The sequence below is a fragment of the Mobula birostris genome, chromosome 6, assembly GCF_030028105.1.
Source record: "Mobula birostris isolate sMobBir1 chromosome 6, sMobBir1.hap1, whole genome shotgun sequence".
In the NCBI taxonomy this organism is placed as follows: Eukaryota; Metazoa; Chordata; class Chondrichthyes; order Myliobatiformes; family Myliobatidae; genus Mobula; species Mobula birostris.
Window position 1 is genome coordinate 186,056,392 of NC_092375.1, and position 27,900 is coordinate 186,084,291.

Here is a 27,900-nt window from a genome sequence, read left to right on the forward strand (position 1 = left end):
TTTATTTTTGACCAGAACATTGAAACTTCAGCAGTGATAAATGCCTTTTAATTGATAACACCTCAAAATCCACACCTCAAATTTACTCCAAATTTTGATTCTATTCTCCAAAATCTTTGATAGTTTTGAAAGTTAAGATACTGACTGACACCGGAGAAAGCAATAACATTGCCTGTTTTCTATGATACAGAAAGAAAGGGATCACATCATATTTTACATTAGTGTCACTAGTACTATTTCCTCTTCATCATACTCAATCCCAAAACAATGCTAAAAGAGAGCTTTTGCTGGCTTGATTTTACCTCTTCTGAGCAGAAAATCAGAGATAGCAGTTGGCATGTAGGAGAGAGGAATCCAAAAAATCTTTGCATCGATTCCAGCAGAGTACCGAGTACGAGGATGAAGAGAAATCAGAGCATGATTCAGGCACCACACCACTTTCATCAAATCTGGGTTGAGTTGCTTCTCCACTTTGGTTGTCAGGATTAAATAGACTGTAAAACAATATGAAAAGTACATTTAAAGAAAATTGTTTTTCAACTATGATATTGATAAGCACCATATATAACAGACGGCAGAGTATTAGAGATACATATTGTTTGCACAAAGGAAAGGTGAAGTGTTTTCAGATAGATTTTATTTTCCTAGGAGTCTGCTAATTTTTGTGATGAGTTGTTGACTTGTGCAGTAAAGGCTCACTCTCGGTGTTATGTTTTGTAACTCCAAACCAGGAAGATCTGGGAGTCCGAAACAAGACCACAAGACATAGGAGCAGAATGAGGCCGTCTGGCCCATCGGGTTTGCTCCGCCATTCAATCATGGTGGATCCTTTTTTCTCCTCCTCAACCCAGTTCCCAGCCTCCTTCTTATAACCTTTGATGCCATGTCCAATCAAGAACCTATCAATCTCTGCCTTAAATACACCCAGCAACCTGGCCTCCATAGCTGCAAGTGGTAACATGATTACAGTGAATGGCGGTGCTGGCTCGACGGGCCGAATGGCCTACTCCTGCACCTATTGTCTATTGTAACAAATTCACCACACTGGTGAAATGTGGTCTGACTCTGAGCTTACTTTTAGCGAGGCGCACGTGCATCGTGTGGTAGCGTGATGACATTTGTAATTGCCATAGTTTTACATTTTTACAAAACGGTTTAATCAATCAATATATACACAAGATTACTCAAATATTGTTGAAATAGACAACAACCTGTATGCTCTCACAAGAGGAAACAGGTGGAGTTCCTGCCTCTTCTCCAAGAAATGGTTCTTGCTACCTGAAATCAAACAGGAAGTCCCTGACAGACCTCAACGTTTATATCTCCAGCCTCTCACTCCAATAAAATCCCATTTTATTACTCCTCGTGTCTCTTGTAACCCAGGTGACTGAGGAAGAATTTAATGGATTCTTTCTCTTCGATTGATGCTGGGTATATCGGCTTCCCCTCCCTTCTGGGAGACTGCATGCAGCTGCTGCTAGTGGGCTGGCGGTTTGAGGAACTGGGATGCAACCATGCAATCTAGAATGAATGGACCATCTGTACTCCTTATCACATTCATTTTGCATTATTACGATATATAGAATTACTGAAACTGTGTGTATTAACGCCCCAAATTGTGGTTCCATTCTCTGAAATCTTTGACAGTTTAAAATCAAGATTCCTGACTCACACCACCGAAAGGGATAATGTGGCCTATTTTCTACGATACAGGAAGAAAGGAATTTTTAAATGAAATTTTACATCAGTGTCACTATAGACTATCTACTATTGTGTCAATAGTTTAAAGTCTACAGACACAGCAGTAAATAAGGTTGAAAGAGTACAGAGAAAATTTACAAGGATGTTGCCAGCTTTGGAAGACCTGAGTTATAAGAAAGTATTAAATGAGTTAGGACTTTATTCCTTGGAGCATAAAAGATTGAGAGCAGATTTGGTATACAAAATTAGGAGGGGTACATGTCGGGTAAATGCAAGCAGGCTTTTTCCCACTGAGGTTGGGTGGGACTGCAACCAGAGGTCATGGGTTAAGAGTGAAAAGTGAAAAGTTTAGAGGGAACCTGAGGGTTGTAAAAGTGTGGAGCAAGCTGTCAGCACAAGTGATAACGTTGCTTGTTTCTGGTATGTTACAGTAAAATATGCTTGAAACATATTGGAAATGTTGAAATATTTCTAATATTTATGCTAATTTGATATGATTTTGATTGAAATTGGTTAATCAAAGACAACACCTGTGTATGACTCACACAGTTGTACTGGGTACAGAGTGAAATGGGGCTAATTTGAGTTCTCTTGCAAAATTCTGCTGTAACAATTCTATGATTCATTTGATTATGAAATTCAAAACATTCAAAATATGCAGGTAGTATTTTGTATTTTCATCTTTTAACTTTCAGATCCTGGCTTGAGATTGTAGTGCTGTGTTGGTCATACTTGAGATTAGAACTTGAACAACTTCCTGAGCAAGAGGAAAAGAGACCACAGGCTGCAGGCAACTGTGCAATTATTGAGCTGCGAATGCTATTATGAATTCATCGCAAGCAGTGGGTCTTCGAACCGGCTGTGCGGCCTGGCGCCTTGCTATCTCCAGGATCTGCCTGCAAGACTTGTGCCATCAGGTATGGCCCTGTAGACGACCCGGTTCCTCCCTGATATCTCCAACTGAAGCGTCATGGGAGACTGAAATATTGGAACAGAGAACAGCGTGTGCTGCTGTCGGAAGAAGGATCCTGTACTCCATCCATCCTCTAACCTCACCCCTCCATGGTGAGTACAGAGTTGTCAGGGTGCTTGGAGAAGTTACTTGGCACATTGCAACATCGAAACAGTAAGCTGGTATTCTCAGGTCTCATTGTTGCAGGATCTCTTTCTCTCTCTCTCTCTCTCTCTCTCTCTCTCTCTCTCTCTCTCTCTCTCTCTCCCCCCCCTTCTCTTTCTTCCTCTCGCCCCTCTCTCTCTCTCTCTCTCTCTCCCCCTCTCTCTTCTCTCTTCTCTCTCCTCTCTCTCTCTCCCTCTCGCCCCTCTCTCTTCCCTCCCTCCCTCGATGGAGGGAGAGAGAAAACCTGCCTGAGAAACCGAAGTGCTGATTATGGACTGTAGGCTTTCATGGGACTCTAGATCCGGGTCTTCCTGGGGGCTTTTGCTATTGCTTGTGTAACATTCAGTTATATTGGCTCGTGTATGTCTAGGGGAAATCCAGCCCAGCACCCGCCTCAACACTCCCCACAGGGTTGGTTGCCGCCCGAATCAATCACAAACATCAATCATCAGCCAGCACACCCAGTAAATTTTAACAAATACACTTTATAGATATTACTAATTCTATGACATTAATATACATTTGATACAGAGAGGAAAGTAATGAAAAAAAAGGCGCCAACACTTATCAAAGTCCAAGTTCTTTGCGCGCTACATTGGAGCTCAATTCGACTTCAGACGACCACCCGAATTCCGTCGACTCACGGCTCGGGACCACCCTGAGTGATCGACCGGAGCCTCTCCACACGTCCGCGGTCTTCTTCGTCTCTCCTCCGACTCCCCGCCAAAACTCAGTCCACAGTCATATCATACAGCATGGTATCCGAAAACAAAACGATACATAACCACCCATTGGCTAATAGAACCCTGTTATCTCATTTTAAAGTAAAACGACTGTTAGCGCAAACTCTCTTCAGCGTTAAAGCACAACAAAGCCGCATTCCCCAGATTAACATAACAAAGTCGCCATTTTAAATGTAACAAAACAAAGACCCCGTACACTTGCATGATGGGAGGGTGGTGGGGTGGGGAGGGAGAGGAAATCAGTGCCTCAGCTGCTGCTTGTGCATGGAAGGTGTGAAGGAGTGGCTGGGCTTTACGTTTCTGATGTTTCTATCATTCATTCTTTGGGTTTTATTGTTTTGTGAATATCTGTGAAGGATAAGATTTCAGGCTGTATACATTCTCTATATTAAGTTGGACCAATTCATTTGAACAATTTATATATAAACATAAAAAACTAATAAAGATGGATTTTGCATTTTCTACACTATTGTGCTATCTACAGGTGAAGCATAGCAGTGGATGAATAATATTTATTGAGACAAGCTTCCTTTAGGTAATGTATCCATTTGGATCACAAGTTCATAATTGGATATCTTTAATTAAAAACATCTAAATATATATAAGATAAAAACAACTAACCTTTATCCATGTAATCATGCCCATATTCTTCTTGTACATCTGGCGGTAACTTACTCCACAGCCTGTTCATTTCCTGCCCTATGTCGTCGATATTAGTCATGGGTGTTTTGAAAAAACCTGGCTCAATACAAGCTACTTTCACTCCAAAACACTTCATATCTCTCCTGCAAAATTACAAAATAAAACCATCATGTTGTTACAAACTTTTATCTATTGGCTTTTGTTTTCTAAGTCCTTTTTTATTTTATGTATTATAATGTTCAAGCTGCTTTAAATGATAGACTATGAGGGGACCCAGTCAATCTTTTATGAAGTAATAATAATAATAAAGTTATACAGCATTTTTCCTACAGAAGATGTAATTCCAGGTGACTTACAAAGAGTAAAGATTAAAAATGAAAATAAAATACAAAATGATGTTCATTAAAAAGAAGGTTGAATAAACAGGTAACACACACAAAATGCCAGAGGAACACAGCAGGCCAGCCAGCATCTATGGAAAGATGTACAGTCGCTATTTCTGGTTGAGATTTCTGTCTTAAGTGTTTCCAGCGATCTGACCTCCACAGCCATATGAGGCAATAAATTTCACAGATTAACCACTCTCTGGCTAATGAAATTCCTCCTCATCTCTGTTGTAAATGGACGTTCCTCTATTCTGAGGCTGTGTCCTCTAGTCTTAAACTCCTCCACCACAGGAAACGCCTCCGCATACTTCCTGTCCAGGCCCTTCAACAATCAATATTTCAATGAGATCACCCCTTAATCTTCTGAATTTCAGTGAATAGACATCTGGAGCCAGCAAACACTCCTCATATGACAAACCCTTCAATCCCAGAATCATTTTTGTGATCCTTCTTTGAACCCTCCAATATCAGCAAATTTTATCTTAGATAAGGGGCTTAAAACTGCTCACAGTACACCAAGTGAGGCCTCACCAATGTTTTATAAAACCTCAATTACATCCTTGCTTTGTATTCTAGTCCTCTCGAAATGTATGTGAACATTACATTTTCCATCCTCACCACAAACTCAAATAAAAAATTAACCTTTATGGAACACACATCAAAGTTGCTGGTGAACGCAGCAGGCCAGGCAGCATCTGTAGGAAGAGGTGCAGTCGACGTTTCAGGCCGAGACCTGAAACTTCGTTAATCCTGACGAAGGGTCTCGGCCTGAAACGTCGGCTGCAGTTAGTCCTGACGAAGGGTCTCGGCCTGAAACGTCGACTGCATCTCTTCCTACAGATGCTGCCTGGCCTGCTGCGTTCACCAGCAACTTTGATGTGTGTTGCTTGAATTTCCAGCATCTGCAGAATTCCTGTTGTTAACCTTTATGGAATCTTGCATGAAATCCCTTTGCACCTCAAATTTTTGTATTTTCTCTCCATTTAGAAAATAGTCTTCCCTTTTATTTCTTCTCCCAAAGTGCATGACGATTCACTTACCAGCACTGTATACCATCTGCCAATTCTTTGCCCATTCTCTTCATCTGTCTAAGTCCTTCTGTTGCCTCTCATCTTCCTCAAAACTACCTGCCCCTCCATGTATCTACATATCGTCTGCAAACCTGGCCACAAAGCCATCAATTCTGTTATACAAATCATAGATATATAACGTAAAAAAGCTGTCCCAACACATACTCCAGTTATACACCACTGGTCACTGGCAGACAACTGGAAAAAGCTTGCATTATTCCCACTATTTCCCTCTTGCCAATCAACCACTGCTTTATCCACATGAGTATCTTTCCTGTAATACCATGGGCTCTTAGCTTCTGAAGCAGCCACATGTGTGGCAACTTGTTAAAGGCTTTCAGAAAATCCAAGTATTCAACATCCACTAATTCTCCTTTATCTATCCTGCTTGTTATTTCTTCAAAGAATTCCAACAGATTTGTCAGGGAAGTTTTTCACCTAAGGACACCATGCTGACTTCAGCCTATTTTATCATGTGTTTCCAAGTACACTGAAACTACATCCTTAAGAATCAACTCCAACATCTTCCCAACCACTGAGGTCAGACTAACTGGCCTACAGTTTCCATTGTTCTCCCTCCTCCCTTCTGGAAGAGTGGAGTGACATTTGCAATTTTCCATTCCTCCAAAACCATGCCAGAATCAATTGGTTCCTGAAAGATCATTAGTAATGCCTCCAGAATCTCTTCAGCTACCTCTTTCAGAATGCTGGGGTATATACCAACTGGTCCAGGTCAGTTAGCTACCTTCAGACCTTTCAGTTTCCCAAGAACTTTCTCCTTAGTAATGACAACTTCACTCACTTCTATCCCCTGACATTCTCAAACCTCTGACATACTGCTAGTGTCTTCGACAGGGAAGACTGATGCAAAATACTCATTCAGTTCATCAGGCATTTCCTTCTTCCCCCATCACTACCATAGAGTCTAAATGGAAGAGGAAATATACAAGCACTCTGGTCCCTGACTCCAGCCACAAAGATGACAAATTTCCAGGCCCCTGGTGCTCTGGTCCCCAAGCCCTGGTACCAGATCTTGGCTCAGGGCTCACTCTCAGTTCCTGGCTGATATTCTGCAGCAGGAGCAAGTCGGATAGTGAACCACCAGGATTCCCGAAAAACAAAATGCCAGATTAAAAGAACTCTGCTCTATTATGTTGATACATAAACAGAAGTATCAAGGAGAGCATCTTAATTTCAAACTCACCTGAGACTGTCATTGAAAGCTTCTACACCAAATTTAGAGATGCAATATGGTCCACTTACAGGGCTGATCCTTCCAAATACACTTGCAATATTCACTATTCTGCCTCGTGCCCGCTTTATCAGTGGAAGTACACTCAGTGTGACCTCAATAAGTCCAACCAGGTTGACATTCAACACGGCTCTGTAATCATCTATCATAAGCCAGTCAACAGGTACAGTGGCGTTCATGATGCCAGCACTGTTAACCAGCCCCCAGAGTCCTATAATTGTTGAAATGAACAAAAAAAAAATTTAATGTCAGATTACCCTTTATTATAATTGATTGGCCCCTAATAGTGTCTTGTGATTTCACACATAAAACCCACATTGAAGCCAAAAAAAATTATATTTTTATATATATACACACACACACACACACACACACACACGCACTTATATGCAGTCCAGATACAAAACGTTAATGCTGTTGCCCTAGTGTTACAGGTTCATCATGCTCCTTGTCTTATATTTAAATTCTTGGTGGAGTAATGGATGAATAGTAACTATTAAAGTGTTTAATTAATTTAGAAGTGTTGGTGCGTGGCCAAGAGGTTAAGATGTCAGTCTGGTGATCTGAAGGTCGCTAGTTTGAGCCTAAGCTGAGGCAGCGTGTTGTGTCCTTGAGCAAGACACTGAACCACACATTGCTCTGCGACGACACCGGTGCCAAGCTTTATCGGCCCTAGTGCCCTTCCCTTGGACAATATCTGTGGCGTGGAGTGGGGAGACTAGCAGCATGGGCAACTGCCAGTCTTCCAGACAACCTTGCCCAGGCCTGCGCCCCGGAACCTTCCAAGGCGCAAATCCATGGTCTCACGAGACTAACGGATGCCTATTATAATTGATTTAGAAGGATCAGTTGAACACTGTGTTAATGAACACATATTGCTTGAATAAAAATCAGGCTTGAGAACAAAAGATCAAAGAGTTTGACTGTTTCTGGGTCTCTCTATGCTTATCACACTTGTATTTACTGGGGTGCCTTTCACTGATTTTTTGTACTTTGCACTGACTGGAAGTCACGATCAGAGCTTGGACCCAGGGGTGGTTTCATGAGTGAGTCGAAATTCGGAGCTCCCCCTGACACAGCAACAAGTAGTATCTAAGAATCGTGAGCTCTGAAATCTTTGTATTTTGTGTGCTTTATTTGTGCTTTCTATTTTATGAAAATAAATAGGCTTAAATTACTTTATTGTTCTTGTATGCTTGTTAGCACATCTCCTGGAAACACAGATTGTTTGGGTCTAATCAACCAAACCCACTACACTCGCTCAAAAGACTGCAAGTGCCACAGATCAAAAGGATGCCAGGAATTTAATGGAACTGACTCGCACTAGATGCAGGGACACCTTTTCTGCCTTCACTCAAGAGCTTTCCCCGTTTCCTTAAGCTAGGCAGATAGGTAGACTCCATTCCCGGTGTAGTTATAGTTTGAAGACTGTTTTAATGATCACCAATGTATCACAGTATACAAGGAGCTGAGTGAAAAGACAGTATTTTAGGCATTCTCACAAAAGACGGATTCAAATATTGATCAAAACTCCTTTGACTCCGAACAAAGTGCTTCCTGCTTCAGAATGGTCAATCTGATGATGACGGTTAGTTGCTAACAACACAAATAAAAGTAATCAACAACAGCTGCAAACTTACAATTAGGCATTGAGAGCTCGTCGCTAGAAATAAAACAGCAAACTAAATGGGTGGGGTGGGAGGGGGTGGACATAACAGTACCTCCACCCTCCAGAATCAGAAAGACAGGTGTGTTAAGAGGGCCTGAAGGATCACTGGGGACCCGAGTCACCCCAACTCACAAACGGTTCCAGCTGCTACCATCCGGGAAGCGGTACCGTAGCATAAAAGCCAGGACCAACAGGCTCCGGGACAGCTCCTTCCACCAGGCAATCAGATGAATTAATTCATGCTGATACAATCCTATTTCTATGTTACACTGATTGTCCTGTTGTATATACTATTTATTATAAATTACCATAAATTGCACATTTAGACGGAGACATAACAAAGATCTTTACTCATGTATATGAAGGATGTAAGAAATAAAGTCAATTCAATTCAAAAGTCTAAGAAATAAATTTAATCACGACAGTGGATTCCAATTAATTGAGCCATCGGTTAATCAGTCTCCTATTTGACACAAAGAATAAAAACAGAAAATCGAGAAAACAGCCAGGATGCCCTTTATTTGGAACATCATGATATTTAATTGGGACAGGAGACTGTTGCTGAGCTGTTCCTAATTAGAGTCAGTTAACTGATGGTTTGTCTCTTTCTTTGTATACCTTTTAAACTATTTCCATGAAACTTTGACTTAATTGTGGTACCCACTTACCTGAGCCAAAATGTGCTGTTCCTGATGTGTCCTAACCAACCAGAAATCAAATCAGAACAGTCATTCCAAAGACAACACGGAATTCAATCAACCTACATGAAATGCCAGCAATACTCTTAAGAGCATGGAAACCATGTCTAACAAAGGATTCATTTATTGAGATACAGTGTGAACAGTCCTTTGCGCCCCTTAAACCCACACCACTCAGAACTCCCCCGATTTAACCCTAGCCTAATCACAGGACAATTTACAATGACCAGTTCACCTACCAACCAGTACTTCTTTGGACCGTGAGAGGAAATGGAGTCACCCAGAAGAAACCCACATGTACACGGCCAGTACGTAGAAACTCTTACAAGCAGAGGCGGGAAGTGAACCAGGGTCAACTGTATTGTAAAGTGCTGTGCTAAACACTACACCACCGTGGATCTCCTGCCACAGGAGGCAGAGCAGAGGGGGATAACATGATGTCCCTTTAGATTCAATATGCTGGATGGCATTCTGCTCCTTTGCCTGATGGTCTTATGAAAACATCTGTGCAAACTGTAACAGAGCTAATGCTTCAGAACAAAGACCCTTCATCAGAAGCAGGTCAATGAGAGAATAAATTGGCTTTCAGTCACAGAGGGGATTGGAAAGGCATGGAATTGGCAGTAGTAATATCTGTACATTTGCATGCTCCTGAATCAGTGATTGTGTGCCTTCAGGCTTCTGTGCGTCCTCCCTGATGGTAGGAACGAGAACGAAGCATAACCTGGGTGGTGGGAGTCCTTAATGATGGATGCCATCTTTTTGAGACATCGCTCTCTGAAGGTGTCCTGGGTACTACGGAGTCTAGTGCCATGATGGAGTTGACTAAGTTCACAACTCTTTGCAGCTTGTTTCAATCCTGTGCAGTAGACCCTGCCCCCCCGCCACCTCAATACCAGACAGTGATGGAACCAGTTAGAATGCTTTCCATGGTACATTTGTGAGTGTTCTGGGTAACATAAAATTCTCCTTGACCTCCTAATGAAATATAGTTGCTGCACTTAATACTCCAAATGTGACCCAACTACTGTTTTACATGCTTCAACATGAACTCCCAATTTGTACACTCAATGCCCTTCTGCTATCTTTACCACCTCGTCCACCCATGTTGCCACTTTTAGGGAGTTATGCACCTGCACCCCAAAATCCAACTGAAAGCTTGTGTTCTTAATGGTCCTATCATTTACTTTCCCCTTGCGTTTGACCTTCTAAAATGCAACACCTTCAATTCGTCCAATGGTGGGGGAGCCTAGGGCCAGAAGGCACAGCCTCAGAATAGAGCGCTATATATTTAGGATGAAGGTGTGGAGGAATTTCTTTAGCCAGAGAGTGGTGAATCCGTGGAATTCATTGTCATGGGCGGCTGTGAAGGCCAAGTGGTTGGATATATTTAAGGCAAAGATTGATGCATTCTTGACTAGTCAGGGCATGAAAGGTTATGGGGAGAAGGCAGGAGGTTGGGGCTGAGAGGGAAATGGATCAGCATTGATGGAATAACAGAGCAGACCCAGTGGGCTACATGGCCAAATTCTGCTCCTATGTCTTATGGAATTCATATTGAATTTTACACACAGGATTAATTCCATGAACATGCCTGTCCCAAGCCTTTTAAGGTGACTTTTCTTTTTTTGTTGCTATTATGATACATGAGTTTCACTTGAAAGGCTAGCATTTGCCTTCCAAGTTGATCACCTCTTCATAAAGACATCACTTTTTTATCACTTTTTTATCTTCTCTATTTGGTTTTGCATTGTACTGCTGCCAGAAATTTGACAAATTTATCAACATAAGCCAATCATATTAAAACTGATTTGATTACTGAAGATTTTGAAAACGCTTTTACTGCATTACATTTTTTGAACATATGGTGATACCACATGTCATGTGTAAGAACATGATTGGACAAAGTTATGAGCATGCGTAGAAATGAGAGAATGATCTAGAAACTGTATGTTAAAGACGTGCTTGCTGTTGTAAATAAAAGTTCTAGCTTTAATTCTTCCAGAATATGGTTTGTTCTTTTAACTCACGGTACATATAAAGAACACACCATGGTATCAGAAGTCGGTCTGGAAGATTAATTCGTTTCACTAACACGGGAGAAGCAAAGATAATCGAACAAAAAGAGCGCAAACTTTTCCGTTGTTTACTAACAGCTTTAAAAATGGATGTTCTGCAACCCCCATCAACGCTTCAGCTGACTGGAAACGTAGCTGAAAATTGGAAAAGATTTAAACAGCATTTTGAAATTTATTTATTGGCGATCGGAGCAGAAAATAAAACAGAAAAACGAAAGCAGCGATCCTACTCCATGCAATAGCGGATGAGAAAATGGAGATAATTTGAATCCAAGAGTGATAATCAACAAATTTGAAGCATTTTGTATACCAAAGGGTAATGTGACATACGAGCACTACAATTTTTTCAAATGTCAGCAGGGACCTGGTCAAACGATTGATCAATTTGTTAGGGAGTTGAGAAACCACAGTAAAAGATGCGAGTTTGCAGAGCTTACAGACTCTCTCATTAAAGACAGAACTGTTTGCAGCGTTCTGGATAATGGTCTGAGAGAAAGACTATTAGAACTAGATTTGAATTTGGAAAAAGCAGTGGCACTCTGCAAAGCTTCTGAGACCGTGATGTCACAGGCTAAAGAGCTTTTTATTGAGAACTGCAATGTACACATGGTACGCAAACGTATTAGAAAAAATAATACAACGGCAACGAAACCGACAGAGAACAAGACGTCATCTGAAAGAAAAAAAACTTTGTGATCGCTGTGGGCGGGAGCACTGACCTAAAAAGTGTCCAGCATATCAGAAAATGTGCAACAACTGTGGTAACAGTAATCATTTTTCACGCTGTTGCAGAAGTAAAAACGAAATAAAACACGTAAATGCAGTGCTTGAAAATGAACTCGAGAAGCTTTATATAGATGTGCTTTGTGAAAACAAAGGAAGTAAGAATGACTAGACTTTGCCATTGCAAGTGAACCAAAACATTATTCTGTTTAAATTAGATACTGGAGCACAAGTAAATGTTCTTGCAGAATTTGAGATTAATGCATTAAAGCCAAGACCAAAGTTACATCAGACAAATATAAAAGTGACTGGGTATTCAGGTGCAGATATTCCAGTTAAAGGAACATGTGTGGCAAAAGTATCACACAAAAATATTGAGCACATACTTTCATTTGTGGTAGTGCCAAAATATGTACTGAATTTGGTAAAAAGAGTCTTAGTCTTGGACAGTGATACAGAGTCAGAATACAGTGGACACAGTCCCACACAGGAGATTAGTGTGCAAACTTAAAGCACATGGTATTGGGGGTAAGGTATTGGTGTGGGTGGAGAGTTGGTTAGCAGACAGGAAGCAAAGAGTGGGAATAAACGGGACCTTTTCAGAATGGCAGGCGGTGACTAGTGGGGTACCGCAAGGCTCAGTGCTGGGACCCCAGTTGTTTACAATATATATTAATGACTTGGACGAGGGAATTAAATGCAGCATCTCCAAGTTTGCGGATGACACGAAGCTGGGTGGCAGTGTTAGCTGTGAGGAGGATGCTAAGAGGATGCAGGGTGACTTGGATAGGTTGGGTGAGTGGGCAAATTCATGGCAGATGCAATTTAATGTGGATAAATGTGAAGTTATCCACTTTGGTGGCAAAAATAGGAAAACAGATTATTATCTGAATGGTGGCCGATTAGGAAAAGGGGAGGTGCAACGAGACCTGGGTGTCATTATACACCAGTCATTGAAAGTGGGCATGCAGGTACAGCAGGCGGTGAAAAAGGCGAATGGTATGCTGGCATTTATAGCGAGAGGATTTGAGTACAGGAGCAGGGAGGTACTACTGCAGTTGTTCAAGGCCTTGGTGAGACCACACCTGGAGTATTGTGTGCAGTTTTGGTCCCCTAATCTGAGGAAAGACATCCTTGCCATAGAGGGAGTACAGAGAAGGTTCACCAGATTGATTCCTGGGATGGCAGGACTTTCATATGAAGAAAGACTGGATGAACTGGGCTTGTACTCGTTGGGATTTAGAAGATTGAGGGGGGATCTGATTGAAACGTATAAGATCCTAAAGGGATTGGACAGGCTAGATGCAGGAAGATTGTTCCCGATGTTGGGGAAGTCCAGAACGAGGGGTCACAGTTTGAGGATAGAGGGGAAGCCTTTTAGGACCGAGATTAGGAAAAACTTCTTCACACAGAGAGTGGTGAATCTGTGGAATTCTCTGCCACAGGAAACAGTTGAGGTCAGTTCATTGGCTATATTTAAGAGGGAGTTAGATATGGCCCTTGTGGCTACGGGGGTCAGGGGGTATGGAGGGAAGGCTGGGGCGGTGTTCTGAGTTGGATGATCAGCCATGATCATAATAAATGGCGGTGCAGGCTCGAAGGGCCGAATGGCCTACTCCTGCACCTATTTTCTATGTTTCTATGTTTCTATGACTTGCCGGTACAGTACAATATGGATCTGAAGCCAAAGAGTGACAAGAATCAGGATCCAATTGAAGAAGTGAAAGCACAAGTGAAGGAATTGAGAAGTTTTATTGAAATGATGAAGTCTCAGCATAAAAAAGAGATTACACAGTTAATGGATGAATTGCGATTTCTTCTCAAAGACCTTAAGAAAGAGCCAACTTCAGAGTTTCAGTTAACTGGTGCAGACCAGATGAAACAAGGAAATAACAACGAAACACAAGAACTGTGTGAACCACTTAGGTCTACTTATGTTCTTAAACCCCCAGAGAGACTGATAGAGACATGTTAAATGATGCTTCTGTTTGTTTAATGTTGCTAATTGCTTTTCTTTTTAAGGAAAGGAAGATGTGGTGATATCACGTGTCACGTGTAAGAACGTGATTGGACAGAGTTATGAGCATGCGCGGAAATGAGAGAATGATCTAGAAACTGTATGTTAAAGATGTACTTCCTGTTTGCTGTTGTAAATAAACGTTCTAGTTTTAATTCTTCCAGAATATGGTTTGTTCTTAGTAACCCACGACAGAACAGATTAGACCCTCTTTATTTGAGAAACAGGGACAGTTCACATTAAGCAATATGATCTAAGACAGGGGTAGCAACCTACGGCCGGCGGGCCAGGTCTGGCCCACAAAGGTATTTTGACTGGCCCGCAAGTAAATATTGAGATACTATGCTTATCCGGCCCGCGAGCAGTTTTTCCTTATTCTGAGTGTTTCACACAACCAACTGATGGACATGCATGACGTCCTCTTACACTGGACCCAGGTTCCCTTTTGTTCCAGACCAAACACTGGTATATACGAATGACGGGAAGGCAGACTACCTTATTAATATGTATTAGATACTGTGCGTGCATGCACAGGTTTTCAGATGGGATCATTCAAATTTGTAAACAGAAACAACGTCACTGTGTTTTAACAAGAAAACCACGCTAAATATCCAGATATTTACATGTGCTACGATACTTGTTGAATAACTCGCGTTTCGAAATACAATCAAAAAAATTCCAACGGCAATGAATGCAAAACGCAGGAAGGTAGACGCTGAGTGCTGAAAAAGCAGTGAAAATGAAGGAGATACCCGTGCCGGCTACAAGGTCTCAAAACGTATTGCAGAAAAGATGAAGCCTTTTACAAATGGAGAGTTTGTCAAAGAATGTTTACTGGCAGTGGTGGCTATTGTTTGTCCTGAAAATAAATCTTTATTTGCAGCTATCAGCCTGTCAGTAAGAACGATCATCCGGCGAGTTGTGAGGGGATCCAGGAGTGCCCCTATTAACTGTTTGCAGAGAGACATTTATCATTGATGGTTTGGTTGGAAAGGAGAGAGAGAGACGGAGTTATTTACCACCGATATATTGCTTTTGAAGAGAGAGAGAGAGACGAAGATTAACAGTTGGACTGTCACTTTAAGGCATTGGAAGTAACTTTGGATTTTTACTGAGTTGGGAGTTGGAGATGGCACCGAGCAGCTCCAAGGTTGCTATGGTGACCGAAGGCGGAGGACACTCGATGTTATGATTTTCAGCAGGTTGTTGATGTTACTTCCAAGGACTTGTTGCCTGCTTGTACTCCTTTACAGACAAAGGAGGGAGGGACTCTTTGAATGACAGGTGATGCTCAGCCTGGTGAAATAAATGGGAGGTCAGATGATACAGACCTCAGGACACATGATCTGGACACTGAATGAGCATTGTTGTGACTGCAGAGAAAGTGGGTTTTGGAGGATCGATCAAGCTGATCGATCCAAATTGCTATTCCAGCAGTGAAAAAGGGGTTGACTGGTGGGGAGTTGTCTATGTGTCCACCCTTGCCGGGGTGATAGCTCCACCACAGAAAAACCGGTCCCTCTGGTTAAAGTCACGGTCGGTGACTTGTAAAGGATTTTGGAGGACAACGAGAAGATCGACGGCATCAGCTCACCTGAAGACTCAACTCTCTCTCTCTCTCTCTCTCTCTCTCTCCATCACTACTCAACTAAATACCACGAACTGAACTGAACTTTACTCAACAGACTGTATCTTTTTACCCCTAGACTTAAAGCTTGGTTTTTTCATACATATAAATTCCACACTTACTTTTATATATAATCATTGCTAACCTGTGTGATTTATCCACATGTATATTACTGTATTGCATAGTTACTAATAAATATTAGTAGTTTATAGCAATACCGGACTCCAAAGTGGTTTCTATTTCTGCTGGTTCTTTATCCCCGTCACAGGGTCCGTGACATAAATTGGGGCCTGCGTCCGCGATGTGAACAAATTGGTCAGGAGGCTGGTTTGAATTGATTTGGGGAAAATCCCTTTTGAATTTAGACTGTTGATTTGGTTGTGTGGAAAAACAGCAGAAATGGGTTTTAGAGACTTTCTGAAATCACCAGACCTGGTGACTTTGAAGTTTGCTAAAAAGTATGAGTTGCAGGACATTGCTAAACAATTGAGAATTGAGGTAAAGAAGGGTGTGAGTAAGGTAGAAATTCAAAGGAAAATAGTTGAATACTATATAGATAAGGGAACATTTGATGAGGAGGCGTTAGAGTTGTTCGTGGAAGGTGAACCTACTGAGGATGAGCTTCAGCTTCAGCTGGAAATATTAAGGAGGGAGCATGAACTGAAATTACAACAGCTCGAGAGAGAGGCCAGAGAGGCAGAAAAATGGAGAGAAGAAGCAAGACAAAGGGAAAAGGCAGAAAGACAGAGACAGCTCGAGTGGGAGAAATGACAATGTGAAGATCACGTGGCAGAAAGACAGAAACAGTTCAAAAGGGAGAGGTTGTAGCAAAGAGGTTTAGAGTCGGACCCTGATGATTTTTACAGCTCAGAAGGGCTTGTTTTGTGTGATGAATTTAAAAGTTGTGTTCCTGATGAGGTCAGGACACACCCAGTGGCAGAGGATGCCCCTACCCTGAAGGAGTCTGTTGAGAAAGCAGACGAAGAAGTTTTAACCCACGAGGTTGAGTTTAATCCAGACAGGAGTTTGCCAGAGAATAGCTGGGAGGTTCGAGATGACCTTGAATTTGAAACTGGGACAAGTGATGACAGCCCAGAAGAGGCAGTTGTCCCAATTGCCTGCGTTCAGGTTGTTGAAGTACCTGTGGATTCACAGGATTCTGAACCTTATGTTGAGACTCAGTTAAGGTCTGAGGTAACTAACTTGGTTGAAAGGGAATGCAGTTTTTGTGTGTCAGATGGACTTGTTTCAGTGAGTAAGGGGTTAAACTTGGTACCAGTGGAAAGTGAGGATTCTCAGTCATTTGTAGTAGACTGTGTTTTAGAACCTGTTGAGGTCAATGTTGTTGGAAGTAATGGGAAAAGTGCTGTTCCTGGACTTTTGGATAAAGTGCTGGAAAAGGTTGGAGTGGTTGCGCGAACATTGGCCCTGCTTGCAGGACAAAGGCCTGCTGACACAGGATGTGCTCGTTTGTTGAACTTTGTTTGGACATTTCAGCACCTACAAGGTCATGCTGTTATTCGGTGTTCTGTGATGGAAACACGGCGTAGTGAAGGTCCGAGGAAGTTGATAAAGAGATTATTTAGCCTCTTTCATATTCTCATCAGCCTCTCATGCAGAATTTGGTAAACAATGGAGGCATGTTGACAGTTCTCCAAGATAAGAGTGTTTCAGCAATTCAGCTAATGAGCAAAGCTGCTGTTGAGGCCTATAGCAAGACCTGTGATAGGAAAACCAGAGGTTTAAATTACGATGTGTCAGAGACATTTCTACCTTCTAGATTTCAGCAGGACTTAGAGGGTAGTACAACTGATAAGGGTAAGGTGTATAAGAAAGGTTTGGCTTTGTTGAGAAAGGATTTTATCGAGGAACGGAAGCAAGATTCTGGAATGGTGGCTTTAAGGGAGATGGCTCTCACAGGAGGAGAGGAGGTTCAGAGAGAGTCAGTGGGACATTACCTTAAAGATGGGATGTTGATGAGGAGGTGGAGACCAGCCACAGTGCCTGCAAGTCACGTGGTGGTTTTGAAAGGTTACAAGGCTGAAATTTTAAACATGGCTTACAGTATGCCCTTAGGTGGGCATCATGGAGAGAGAGAGACAGGGAATAGGATTGTGAAGGAATTTTACTGGCTTAGTTTAGGGAACAATGTAGTGAATTGAGTGGGCTCCTTGGCAAAAGACTGCAGCTGGTTATCAGTATGTGTTAACAATTGCGTGTGCTGCGTCTAGGTCCCCTGAAGCAGAGTCTTTTGAAAACATTGAGACCAAGACTGTGGTAACAGCATACAGTAAGTTTTACACACTGGTAGGTCTGCCCAAAGAAATTCAATTTGACCAGGGTAATAACTTTACTTCGAGAACATTCCAGGGGATAGCTAGAGAATTAGAAGCTAAACACATGGTGTCATTTACATATCACACAGAGACCAAGGGAGCCTTGGAACGGCTCAACTCAACTCCTAAGACCATGATTAAAGCACATTGTGTGAGAAATGTGGAAAATGGGAATGAGGGGGTTCCCCTCCTTTTATTTAGTGGTGGAGATTCAATTCAGAAGGCAGTGAAGGGTAATTTGTTGGAACCTGTGTTCAGTTACAGGCCAAAAGGACCTTTGACCCTACTCAGAGAACTTTGGAAGGGATTTAGTAAGCTTTGTGACTTTGCTAAGGAAAGTTTACAAAATGGTCGAGTCAAAATAAGACACTTGTTTACCAAAATTGCAGCTGTGAGAATTATTGGAGTACAAAATGGAGTCATGAAATCTGATAATGGAATGGAAATGCATGTTTGGCCACTGAATCTAGACTCACCAAGATGTCAGAATTCCATTGTTTTGGAAAATATTACTGATAAGGTTCATCAGTTGGATCCAACGCCGAAAAAAAAAGTAAAAGGACTAATTGGTGTTTTGAAATGGTGCACAGCTGCAGTGAATGACATCATTATGAACTTAGCCCAGCCTATGAAATGGTATCTTCACAGAGTGAACTTTGAGGAAAGTAAAAGGGTTGAACAAGGAATTAGAAACAAGAAAGAACAAAGAAAGAGAATGAATGACTGTATTGATGGAGTGGGGAAGGCTAAATATCTTATTAAGATTGACTTGTTAAAAGGATACTGGGGTGTTCCTTTAACAGAGAGGGTTAAAGAGATATCAACATTTGTGACACCATCTAGACTGTATGAATACAATGTTTTACACTTCAGGATGAAGAATGCTCTAGAAACATTTCAAAGAATAATCAATTCTGTGATTGGAGGATTAGAAAGCACAGGGGCTCATATCAATGACTTAGTGGTCTGGAATGACACGTGGCAAGAACATATTGCAGCTGTAGATAAATGGTCTGACAGACTTTCCAAGGCCAATCTTACGGTGAACCTCGCTAAAAGTGAATTTGGCCATGCCACAATTACATATCTGAGTTATGTGGTGGGCCAAGGCCATCTGGCTTCTGTACAGTCCAAGGTTCAGTGATTGCTGAAGTTCCTGTTCCAACTAGCAAGAAAGCTTGGAGAAGGTTTTTAGGAATGGTTGGGTATTATAGAAAATTCTGTAAGAACTTTGCTGACATTGCTCTCCCCCTAACAAAACTCCTAGGGAAGAGTGAAAGATTTGAATGGAGTGACATTCAATGACCAGGAGGCATTTGAACGCCTGGAAACTATCCTGTGTTATCATCCTGTGCTCAAAGCACCTGATTTTACAAAGCCATTTTCTCGGGTTAGTGACGAAGCTGCTGGGGCAGTACTGTTACAGAAGGGAGTGGATGTTATTGAACATCCAGTAGCTTATTTCTCAAAGAACTTTAATGTGCACCAGAAAAATTATTCAACTGTTGAAAAGGAATTACTAGCACTTATTCTGGCTTTACAACATTTTGAGGCCTATGATCAGAGACCTCAAAACCTTTCTGTTGCTCAGAGACCACTTGTGGTTTACATGGGTTATAATCAGTTGATGTTTCTAACTAAGATGAAGGATAAGAATAGAAGGTTGTTAAATTGGAGTCTAGTACTGCAGGAAGGTGACTTAAAAATCAAACATGTGAAAGGTACTGACAATGTCATAGCTGATTGCTTATCCCGATGTTAAGTTGAAAACTGTACACATTTTTGCTTTGTCATCTGATGTTTCTTTTCCTGTATTGTTTAAAACCCTGTAATGGACATTGAAAAAAAATCGTCTTCGACAATTTTTTTTCCCCTGAGGAAAGGGAGTGTGAGGGGATCCAGGAGTACCCCTATTAACTGTTGGAGAGAGACATTTATCATTGATGGTTTGGTTGGAAAGGAGAGAGAGAGACGGAGTTATTTACCACCGATATATTGCTTTTGAAGAGAGAGAGAGAGAGACGAAGATTAACAGTTGGACTGTCACTTTAAGGCATTGGAAGTAACTTTGGATTTTTACTGAGTTGGGAGTTGGAGATGGCACCGAGCAGCTCCAAGGTTGCTATGGTGACCGAAGGCGGAGGACACTCGATGTTATGATTTTCAGCAGGTTGTTGATGTTACTTCCAAGGACTTGTTGCCTGCTTGTACTCCTTTACAGACAAAGGAGGGAGGGACTCTTTGAATGACAGGTGATGCTCAGCCTGGTGAAATAAATGGGAGGTCAGATGATACAGACCTCAGGACACATGATCTGGACACTGAATGAGCATTGTTGTGACCGCAGAGAAAGTGGGTTTTGGAGGATCGGTCAGGCTGATCGATCCAAATTGCTATTCCAGCAGTGAAAAAGGGGTTGACTGGTGGGGAGTTGTCTATGTGTCCACCCTTGCCGGGGTGATAGCTCCACCACAGAAAAACCGGTCCCCCTGGTTAAAGTCACAGTCGGTGACTTGTAAAGGATTTTGGAGGACGACGAGAAGATCGACGGCATCAGCTCAGCTGAAGACTCAACTCACTCTCTCTCTCTCCATCACTAATCAACTAAATACCACGAACTGAACTGAACTTTACTCAACAGACTGTATCTTTTTACCCCTAGACTTAAAGCTTGGTTTTTTCATACATATATATTCCACACTTACTTTTATATATAATCATTGCTAAGCTGTTTGATTTATCCACATGTATATTACTGTATTGCATAGTTACTAATAAATATTAGTAGTTTATAGCAATACCGGACTCCAATGGTTTCTATTTCTGCTGGTTCTTTATCCCCGTCACAGGGTCCGTGACATAAATTGGGGCCTGCGTTCGCGATGTGAACAAATTGGTCAGGAGGCTGGTTTGAATTGATTTGGGGAAAATCCCTTTTGAATTTGGACTGTTGATTTGGTTGTGTGGAAAAACAGCAGAAATGGGTTTTAGAGACTTTCTGAAATCACCAGACCTGGTGACTTTGAAGTTTGCTAAAAAGTATGAGTTGCGGGACATTGCTAAACAATTGAGAATTGAGGTAAAGAAGGGTGTGAGTAAGGTAGAAATTCAAAGGAAAATAGTTGAATATTAAATAGATAAGGGAACATTTGATGAGGAGGCGTTAGAGTTGTTCGTGGAAGGTGAACCTACTGAGGATGAGCTTCAGCTTCTGTTGGAAATTACAACAGCTCGAGAGAGAGGCCAGAGAGGCAGAAAAATGGAGAGAAGAAGCAAGACAAAGAGAAAAGGCAGAAAGACAGAGACAGCTCGAGTGGGAGAAATGACAATGTGAAGATCACGTGGCAGAAAGACAGAAACAGTTCAAAAGGGAGAGGTTGTAGCAAAGAGGTTTAGAGTCGGACCCTGATGATTTTTACAGCTCAGAAGGGCTTGTTTTGTGTGATGAATTTAAAAGTTGTGTTCCTGATGAGGTCAGGACACACCCAGTGGCAGAGGATACCCCTACCCTGAAGGAGTCTGTTGAGAAAGCAGACGAAGAAGTTTTAACCCACGAGGTTGAGTTTAATCCAGACAGGAGTTTGCCAGAGAATAGCTGGGAGGTTCGAGATGACCTTGAATTTGAAACTGGGACAAGTGATGACAGCCCAGAAGAGGCAGTTGTCCCAATTGCCTGCGTTCAGGTTGTTGAAGTACCTGTGGATTCACAGGATTCTGAACCTTATGTTGAGACTCAGTTAAGGTCTGAGGTATCTAACTTGGTTGAAAGGGAATGCAGTTTTTGTGTGTCAGATGGACTTGTTTCAGTGAGTAAGGGGTTAAACTTGGTACCAGTGGAAAGTGAGGATTCTCAGTCATTTGTAGTAGACTGTGTTTTAGAACCTGTTGGGGTCAATGTTGTTGGAAGTAATGGGAAAAGTGCTGTTCCTGGACTTTTGGATAAAGTGCTGGAAAAGGTTGGAGTGGTTGCGCGAACATTGGCCCTGCTTGCAGGACAAAGGCCTGCTGACACAGGATGTGCTCGTTTGTTGAACTTTGTTTGGACATTTCAGCACCTACAAGGTCATGCTGTTATTCAGTGTTCTGTGATGGAAACACGGCGTAGTGAAGGTCCGAGGAAGTTGATAAAGAGATTATTTAGCCTCTTTCATATTCTCATCAGCCTCTCATGCAGAATTTGGTAAACAATGGAGGCATGTTGACAGTTCTCCAAGATAAGAGTGTTTCAGCAATTCAGCTAATGAGCAAAGCTGCTGTTGAGGCCTATAGCAAGACCTGTGATAGGAAAACCAGAGGTTTAAATTACGATGTGTCAGAGACATTTCTACCTTCTAGATTTCAGCAGGACTTAGAGGGTAGTACAACGGATAAGGGTAAGGTGTATAAGAAAGGTTTGGCTTTGTTGAGAAAGGATTTTATCGAGGAACGGAAGCAAGATTCTAGAATGGTGGCTTTAAGGGAGATGGCTCTCACAGGAGGAGAGGAGGTTCAGAGAGAGTCAGTGGGACGTTACCTTAAAGATGAGATGTTGATGAGGAGGTGGAGACCAGCCACAGTGCCTGCAAGTCACGTGGTGGTTTTGAAAGGTTACAAGGCTGAAATTTTAAACATGGCTTACAGTATGCCCTTAGGTGGGCATCATGGAGAGAGAGAGACAGGGAATAGGATTGTGAAGGAATTTTACTGGCTTAGTTTAGGGAACAATGTAGTGAATTGAGTGGGCTCCTTGGCAAAAGACTGCAGCTGGTTATCAGTATGTGTTAACAATTGCGTGTGCTGCGTCTCGGTCCCCTGAAGCAGAGTCTTTTGAAAACATTGAGGCCAAGACTGTGGTAACAGCATACAGTAAGTTTTACACACTGGTAGGTCTGCCCAAAGAAATTCAATTTGACCAGGGTAATAACTTTACTTCGAGAACATTCCAGGGGATAGCTAGAGAATTAGAAGCTAAACACATGGTGTCATTTACATATCACACAGAGACCAAGGGAGCCTTGGAATGGCTCAACTCAACTCCTAAGACCACGATTAAAGCACATTGTGTGAGAAATGTGGAAAATGGGAATGAGGGGGTTCCCCTCCTTTTATTTAGTGGTGGAGATTCGATTCAGAAGGCAGTGAAGGGTAATTTGTTGGAACCTGTGTTCAGTTACAGGCCAAAAGGACCTTTGACCCTACTCAGAGATCTTTGGAAGGGATTTAGTAAGCTTTGTGACTTTGCTAAGGAAAGTTTACAAAATGGTCGAGTCAAAATAAGACACTTGTTTACCAAAATTGCAGCTGTGAGAATTATTGGAGTGCAAAATGGAGTCATGAAATCTGATAATGGAATGGAAATGCATGTTTGGCCACTGAATCTAGACTCACCAAGATGTCAGAATTCCATTGTTTTGGAAAATATTACTGATAAGGTCCATCAGTTGGACCCAACGCCGAAAAAAAAAGTAAAAGGACTAATTGGTGTTTTGGAATGGTGCACAGCTGCAGTGAATGACATCATTATGAACTTAGCCCAGCCTATGAAATGGTATCTTCACAGAGTGAACTTTGAGGAAAGTAAAAGGGTTGAACAAGGAATTAGAAACAAGAAAGAACAAAGAAAGAGAATGAATGACTGTATTGATGGAGTGGGGAAGGCTAAATATCTTATTAAGATTGACTTGTTAAAAGAATACTGGGGTGTTCCTTTAACAGAGAGGGTTAAAGAGATATCAACATTTGTGACAACATCTAGACTGTATGAATACAATGTTTTACACTTCAGGATGAAGAATGCTCTAGAAACATTTCAAAGAATAATCAATTCTGTGATTGGAGGATTAGAAAGCACAGGGGCTCATATCAATGACTTAGCGGTCTGGAATGACACGTGGCAAGAACATATTGCAGCTGTAGATAAATGGTCTGACAGACTTTCCAAGGCCAATCTTACGGTGAACCTCGCTAAAAGTGAATTTGGCCATGCCACAATTACATATCTGAGTTATGTGGTGGGCCAAGGCCATCTGGCTTCTGTACAGTCCAAGGTTCAGTGATTGCTGAAGTTCCTGTTCCAACTAGCAAGAAAGCTTGGAGAAGGTTTTTAGGAATGGTTGGGTATTACAGAAAATTCTGTAAGAACTTTGCTGACATTGCTCTCCCCCTAACAAAACTCCTAGGGAAGAGTGAAAGATTTGAATGGAGTGACATTCAATGACCAGGAGGCATTTGAACGCCTGGAAACTATCCTGTGTTATCATCCTGTGCTCAAAGCACCTGATTTTACAAAGCCATTTTCTAGGGTGAGTGACGAAGCTGCTGGGGCAGTACTGTTACAGAAGGGAGTGGATGTTATTGAACATCCAGTAGCTTATTTCTCAAAGAACTTTAATGTACACCAGAAAAATTATTCAACTGTTGAAAAGGAATTACTAGCACTTATTCTGGCTTTACAACATTTTGAGGCCTATGATCAGAGACCTCAAAACCTTTCTGTTGCTCAGAGACCACTTGTGGTTTACATGGGTTATAATCAGTTGATGTTTCTAACTAAGATGAAGGATAAGAATAGAAGGTTGTTAAATTGGAGTCTAGTACTGCAGGAAGGTGACTTAAAAATCAAACATGTGAAAGGTACTGACAATGTCATAGCTGATTGCTTATCCCGATGTTAAGTTGAAAACTGTACACATTTTTGCTTTGTCATCTGATGTTTCTTTTCCTGTATTGTTTAAAACCCTGTAATGGACATTGAAAAAAAATCGTCTTCGACAATTTTTTTTCCCCTGAGGAAGGGGAGTGTGAGGGGATCCAGGAGTACCCCTATTAACTGTTGGAGAGAGACATTTATCATTGATGGTTTGGTTGGAAAGGAGAGAGAGAGACGGAGTTATTTACCACCGATATATTGCTTTTGAAGAGAGAGAGAGAGACGAAGATTAACAGTTGGACTGTCACTTTAAGGCATTGGAAGTAACTTTGGATTTTTACTGAGTTGGGAGTTGGAGATGGCACCGAGCAGCTCCAAGGTTGCTATGGTGACCGAAGGCGGAGGACACTCGATGTCATGATTTTCAGCAGGTTGTTGATGTTACTTCCAAGGACTTGTTGCCTGCTTGTACTCCTTTACAGACAAAGGAGGGAGGGACTCTTTGAATGACAGGTGATGCTCAGCCTGGTGAAATAAATGGGAGGTCAGATGATACAGACCTCAGGACACATGATCTGGACACTGAATGAGCATTGTTGTGACTGCAGAGAAAGTGGGTTTTGGAGGATCGGTCAGGCTGATCGATCCAAATTGCTATTCCAGCAGTGAAAAAGGGGTTGACTGGTGGGGAGTTGTCTATGTGTCCACCCTTGCCGGGGTGATAGCTCCACCACAGAAAAACCGGTCCCCCTGGTTAAAGTCACAGTCGGTGACTTGTAAAGGATTTTGGAGGACGACGAGAAGATCGACGGCATCAGCTCAGCTGAAGACTCAACTCACTCTCTCTCTCTCCATCACTACTCAACTAAATACCACGAACTGAACTGAACTTTACTCAACAGACCGTATCTTTTTACCCCTAGACTTAAAGCTTGGTTTTTTCATACATATATATATTCCACACTTACTTTTATATATAATCATTGCTAAGCTGTTTGATTTATCTACATTTATATTACTGTATTGCGTAGTTACTAATAAATATTAGTAGTTTATAGCAATACCGGACTCCAAAGTGGTTTCTATTTCTGCTGGTTCTTTATCCCCGTCACAGGGTCCGTGACCGTCAGCAGAAGTTAAAAGTTGTTTAAGGGATGCCTGCAACGAATTGCATTTTTTTTTCAATTGCGCTTGATGAGAGTACGGACTTGAGAGATGCAGCTCAACTTGTGGTGTTTGTGCGAGGACTGACCTCAACTTTTCAAATTTTTGAGGGGTTTATTCAATTAATTCCTATGAAGGACACGGTTACTGGAGCAGACATTTTTGAAGCTTTGCTGAAAATGATGTCAGAAATGAAACTTAATATGTCGAAGCTAATTGGCATCACAACTGATGGGGCACCAGCAATGGTGGGACAAAAAATCTAAACTGAGTTCTGTGATTACTAGTTAGCAACCTTGGTTAAGCACAAATGGTTTTCTAGCATGTGTTATTCACTAATTTGAGGAAAAACATAACTAGATGTATTTAAATGGATAATTCCAAAATTTCAAGTTTTTTTTAATGGCATTTATCTGGCCCACTGTCCACTTATTAATACGTGATCCAGCCCATAAAGGCAAAAAGGTTGCTGACCCCTGATCTAAGAATTGACAATTTCTATATGGCAAAGATGAAGGTTTAAATTTAAATTACCTTTTCCCTTTACCTCTGATTTTACAAATTCTGCTGCCTTCCCAATGTTCTCAGACTTGGTAACATCAAGTTGAATTGTTTTGAGTCTCGATGATGTCCTGCTCTTCAGTTCTTCAGCACCCTTCTCAGTAAAACAGGCAGCCAGAACATGGAATCCCTGCTGGTCCAGATGCTGGGCCAGAAGATTTCCAAAACCAGAGTCACAGCCTGTGATGTACACATGCTTGTCAAATATATTTGTTATCTGTTTCCTGTCTCTGTACCGCCAGTACAGGAAGCAAAGTACCAGCGACAGAATCAGATAACCAAGCATTTCTGAAACTCGAGAAAAACATGCAGCATTTCAGAAACTATTTCAATTGTGTGAAGTCATTGAAAAATAATTCTGAGGTTCAACAAGTGCACTAGGGAACACAAGAATCCAGAAAATTTGATGTAATTTATTGGTAAGATTAGATCCTACTGTAAGGGAAATACAGATATGGTGATGAATTCTCAAACTAAGAAGTGTCTTGCCTGATCGAGAGACTTTTGCGAATGAAGCACAAATGTCTGACCGATGGAAACAATATTTGAAATGTGATGTTTCATCGTCTTTAGCACACCAAAAGCTACAAAAGCATAATTGGCTTATTCTTTAGTCACAGAAAAGTACAGGTAAGAAAGCGGCCCTTCGATCCGTCCAGTCCATGCCGAAACCCTTTAAACTGCCTACCCCCATTGACCTGAACCCAGACCATAGCCCGCCATACCCCCACCATCATAAACACTGAAATCCAGCTCGCACGCACCAGTTGTGCTGGCAGCTTGTTCCACACTCTCACAACCATCTCAACAAAGCAGTTTCCCCTCATGTTCCCCTTAAACTTTTCATCTTTCAACCTTAACCCATGACCTCTGATTGTAGTCCCACCCAACCTCAATGGAAAAAACCTGCTTGCATTTACCCTATCAATACCCCTCATAATTTTATATACCTCTATCAAATCTCCCCTCTAACTTGTACATTACAAGGAATAAATCTCTAACCTACTTAATCTTTCCCTACCACTCAGGTCTTCTAGAGCCAGGCACGTTGAACCTAACGCTGATAACTTCAACATGACGTTGTTTAAAAAGTCAAATAATGGTTTGACATGTACAATAAGTGGTCAGGCAGTAGACAGGGTTGATGAACAGAAAAACCTCGACCCAGGTTGGGCACGTTTTATCGATGCATAGGAGGCTGTGAGGTGACCTAATTGAAATATACAGGATTACGTGTGCGATACAGAGAGGAGCTCAGAATTGCATATGGTGACGATATGTACTTTGATAATAAATTTACCCAAACTTGTTGCAGATGTGGTCATCACGAATCGCAATGGTCTCATCAGCTCCCACATCAGCTGCTACAACACACCGCCTGATCCTGTATCCTTACTTCATTTCATTAGTTGCAATTTCATTAGTATCCCGGTACCAAACGTACCTGATCTTACCTGCTACTCACCTGTCCCACAGACTCACACAACG

At 41.7% G+C, this 27,900-nt stretch overlaps 1 protein-coding gene across 1 annotated transcript; it reads right to left on the minus strand.

The window, feature by feature from the left end:
- Nucleotides 1–27,900, minus strand: LOC140198665 (dehydrogenase/reductase SDR family member 9-like). Its single transcript, XM_072259683.1, has 5 exons — nt 27,878–27,900; nt 26,386–26,706; nt 6,864–7,122; nt 4,183–4,346; nt 1–494 (listed from the first exon to the last, which is right to left on the minus strand). The coding sequence occupies exons 2-5, from the start codon at nt 26,696–26,698 to the stop codon at nt 271–273; spliced, it is 960 nt and encodes a 319-aa protein (XP_072115784.1). The 5' UTR covers nt 26,699–26,706; nt 27,878–27,900; the 3' UTR covers nt 1–270.

What these genes read in the sequence shown, in the direction of transcription:
- LOC140198665 (XM_072259683.1), bottom strand. Translation starts at nt 26,698, where the DNA reads ATGCTTGGTTATCTGATTCTGTCGCTGGTACTTTGCTTCCTGTACTGG. An exon ending in ATCAGAGGTAAAGGGAAAAG is followed by an intron (nt 7,123 to 26,385) that starts GTAATTTAAATT and finishes CAACAATTATAG; the next exon opens with GACTCTGGGGGCTGGTTAAC. An exon ending in GCATGATTACATGGATAAAG is followed by an intron (nt 495 to 4,182) that starts GTTAGTTGTTTT and finishes ATTGTTTTACAG; the next exon opens with TCTATTTAATCCTGACAACC.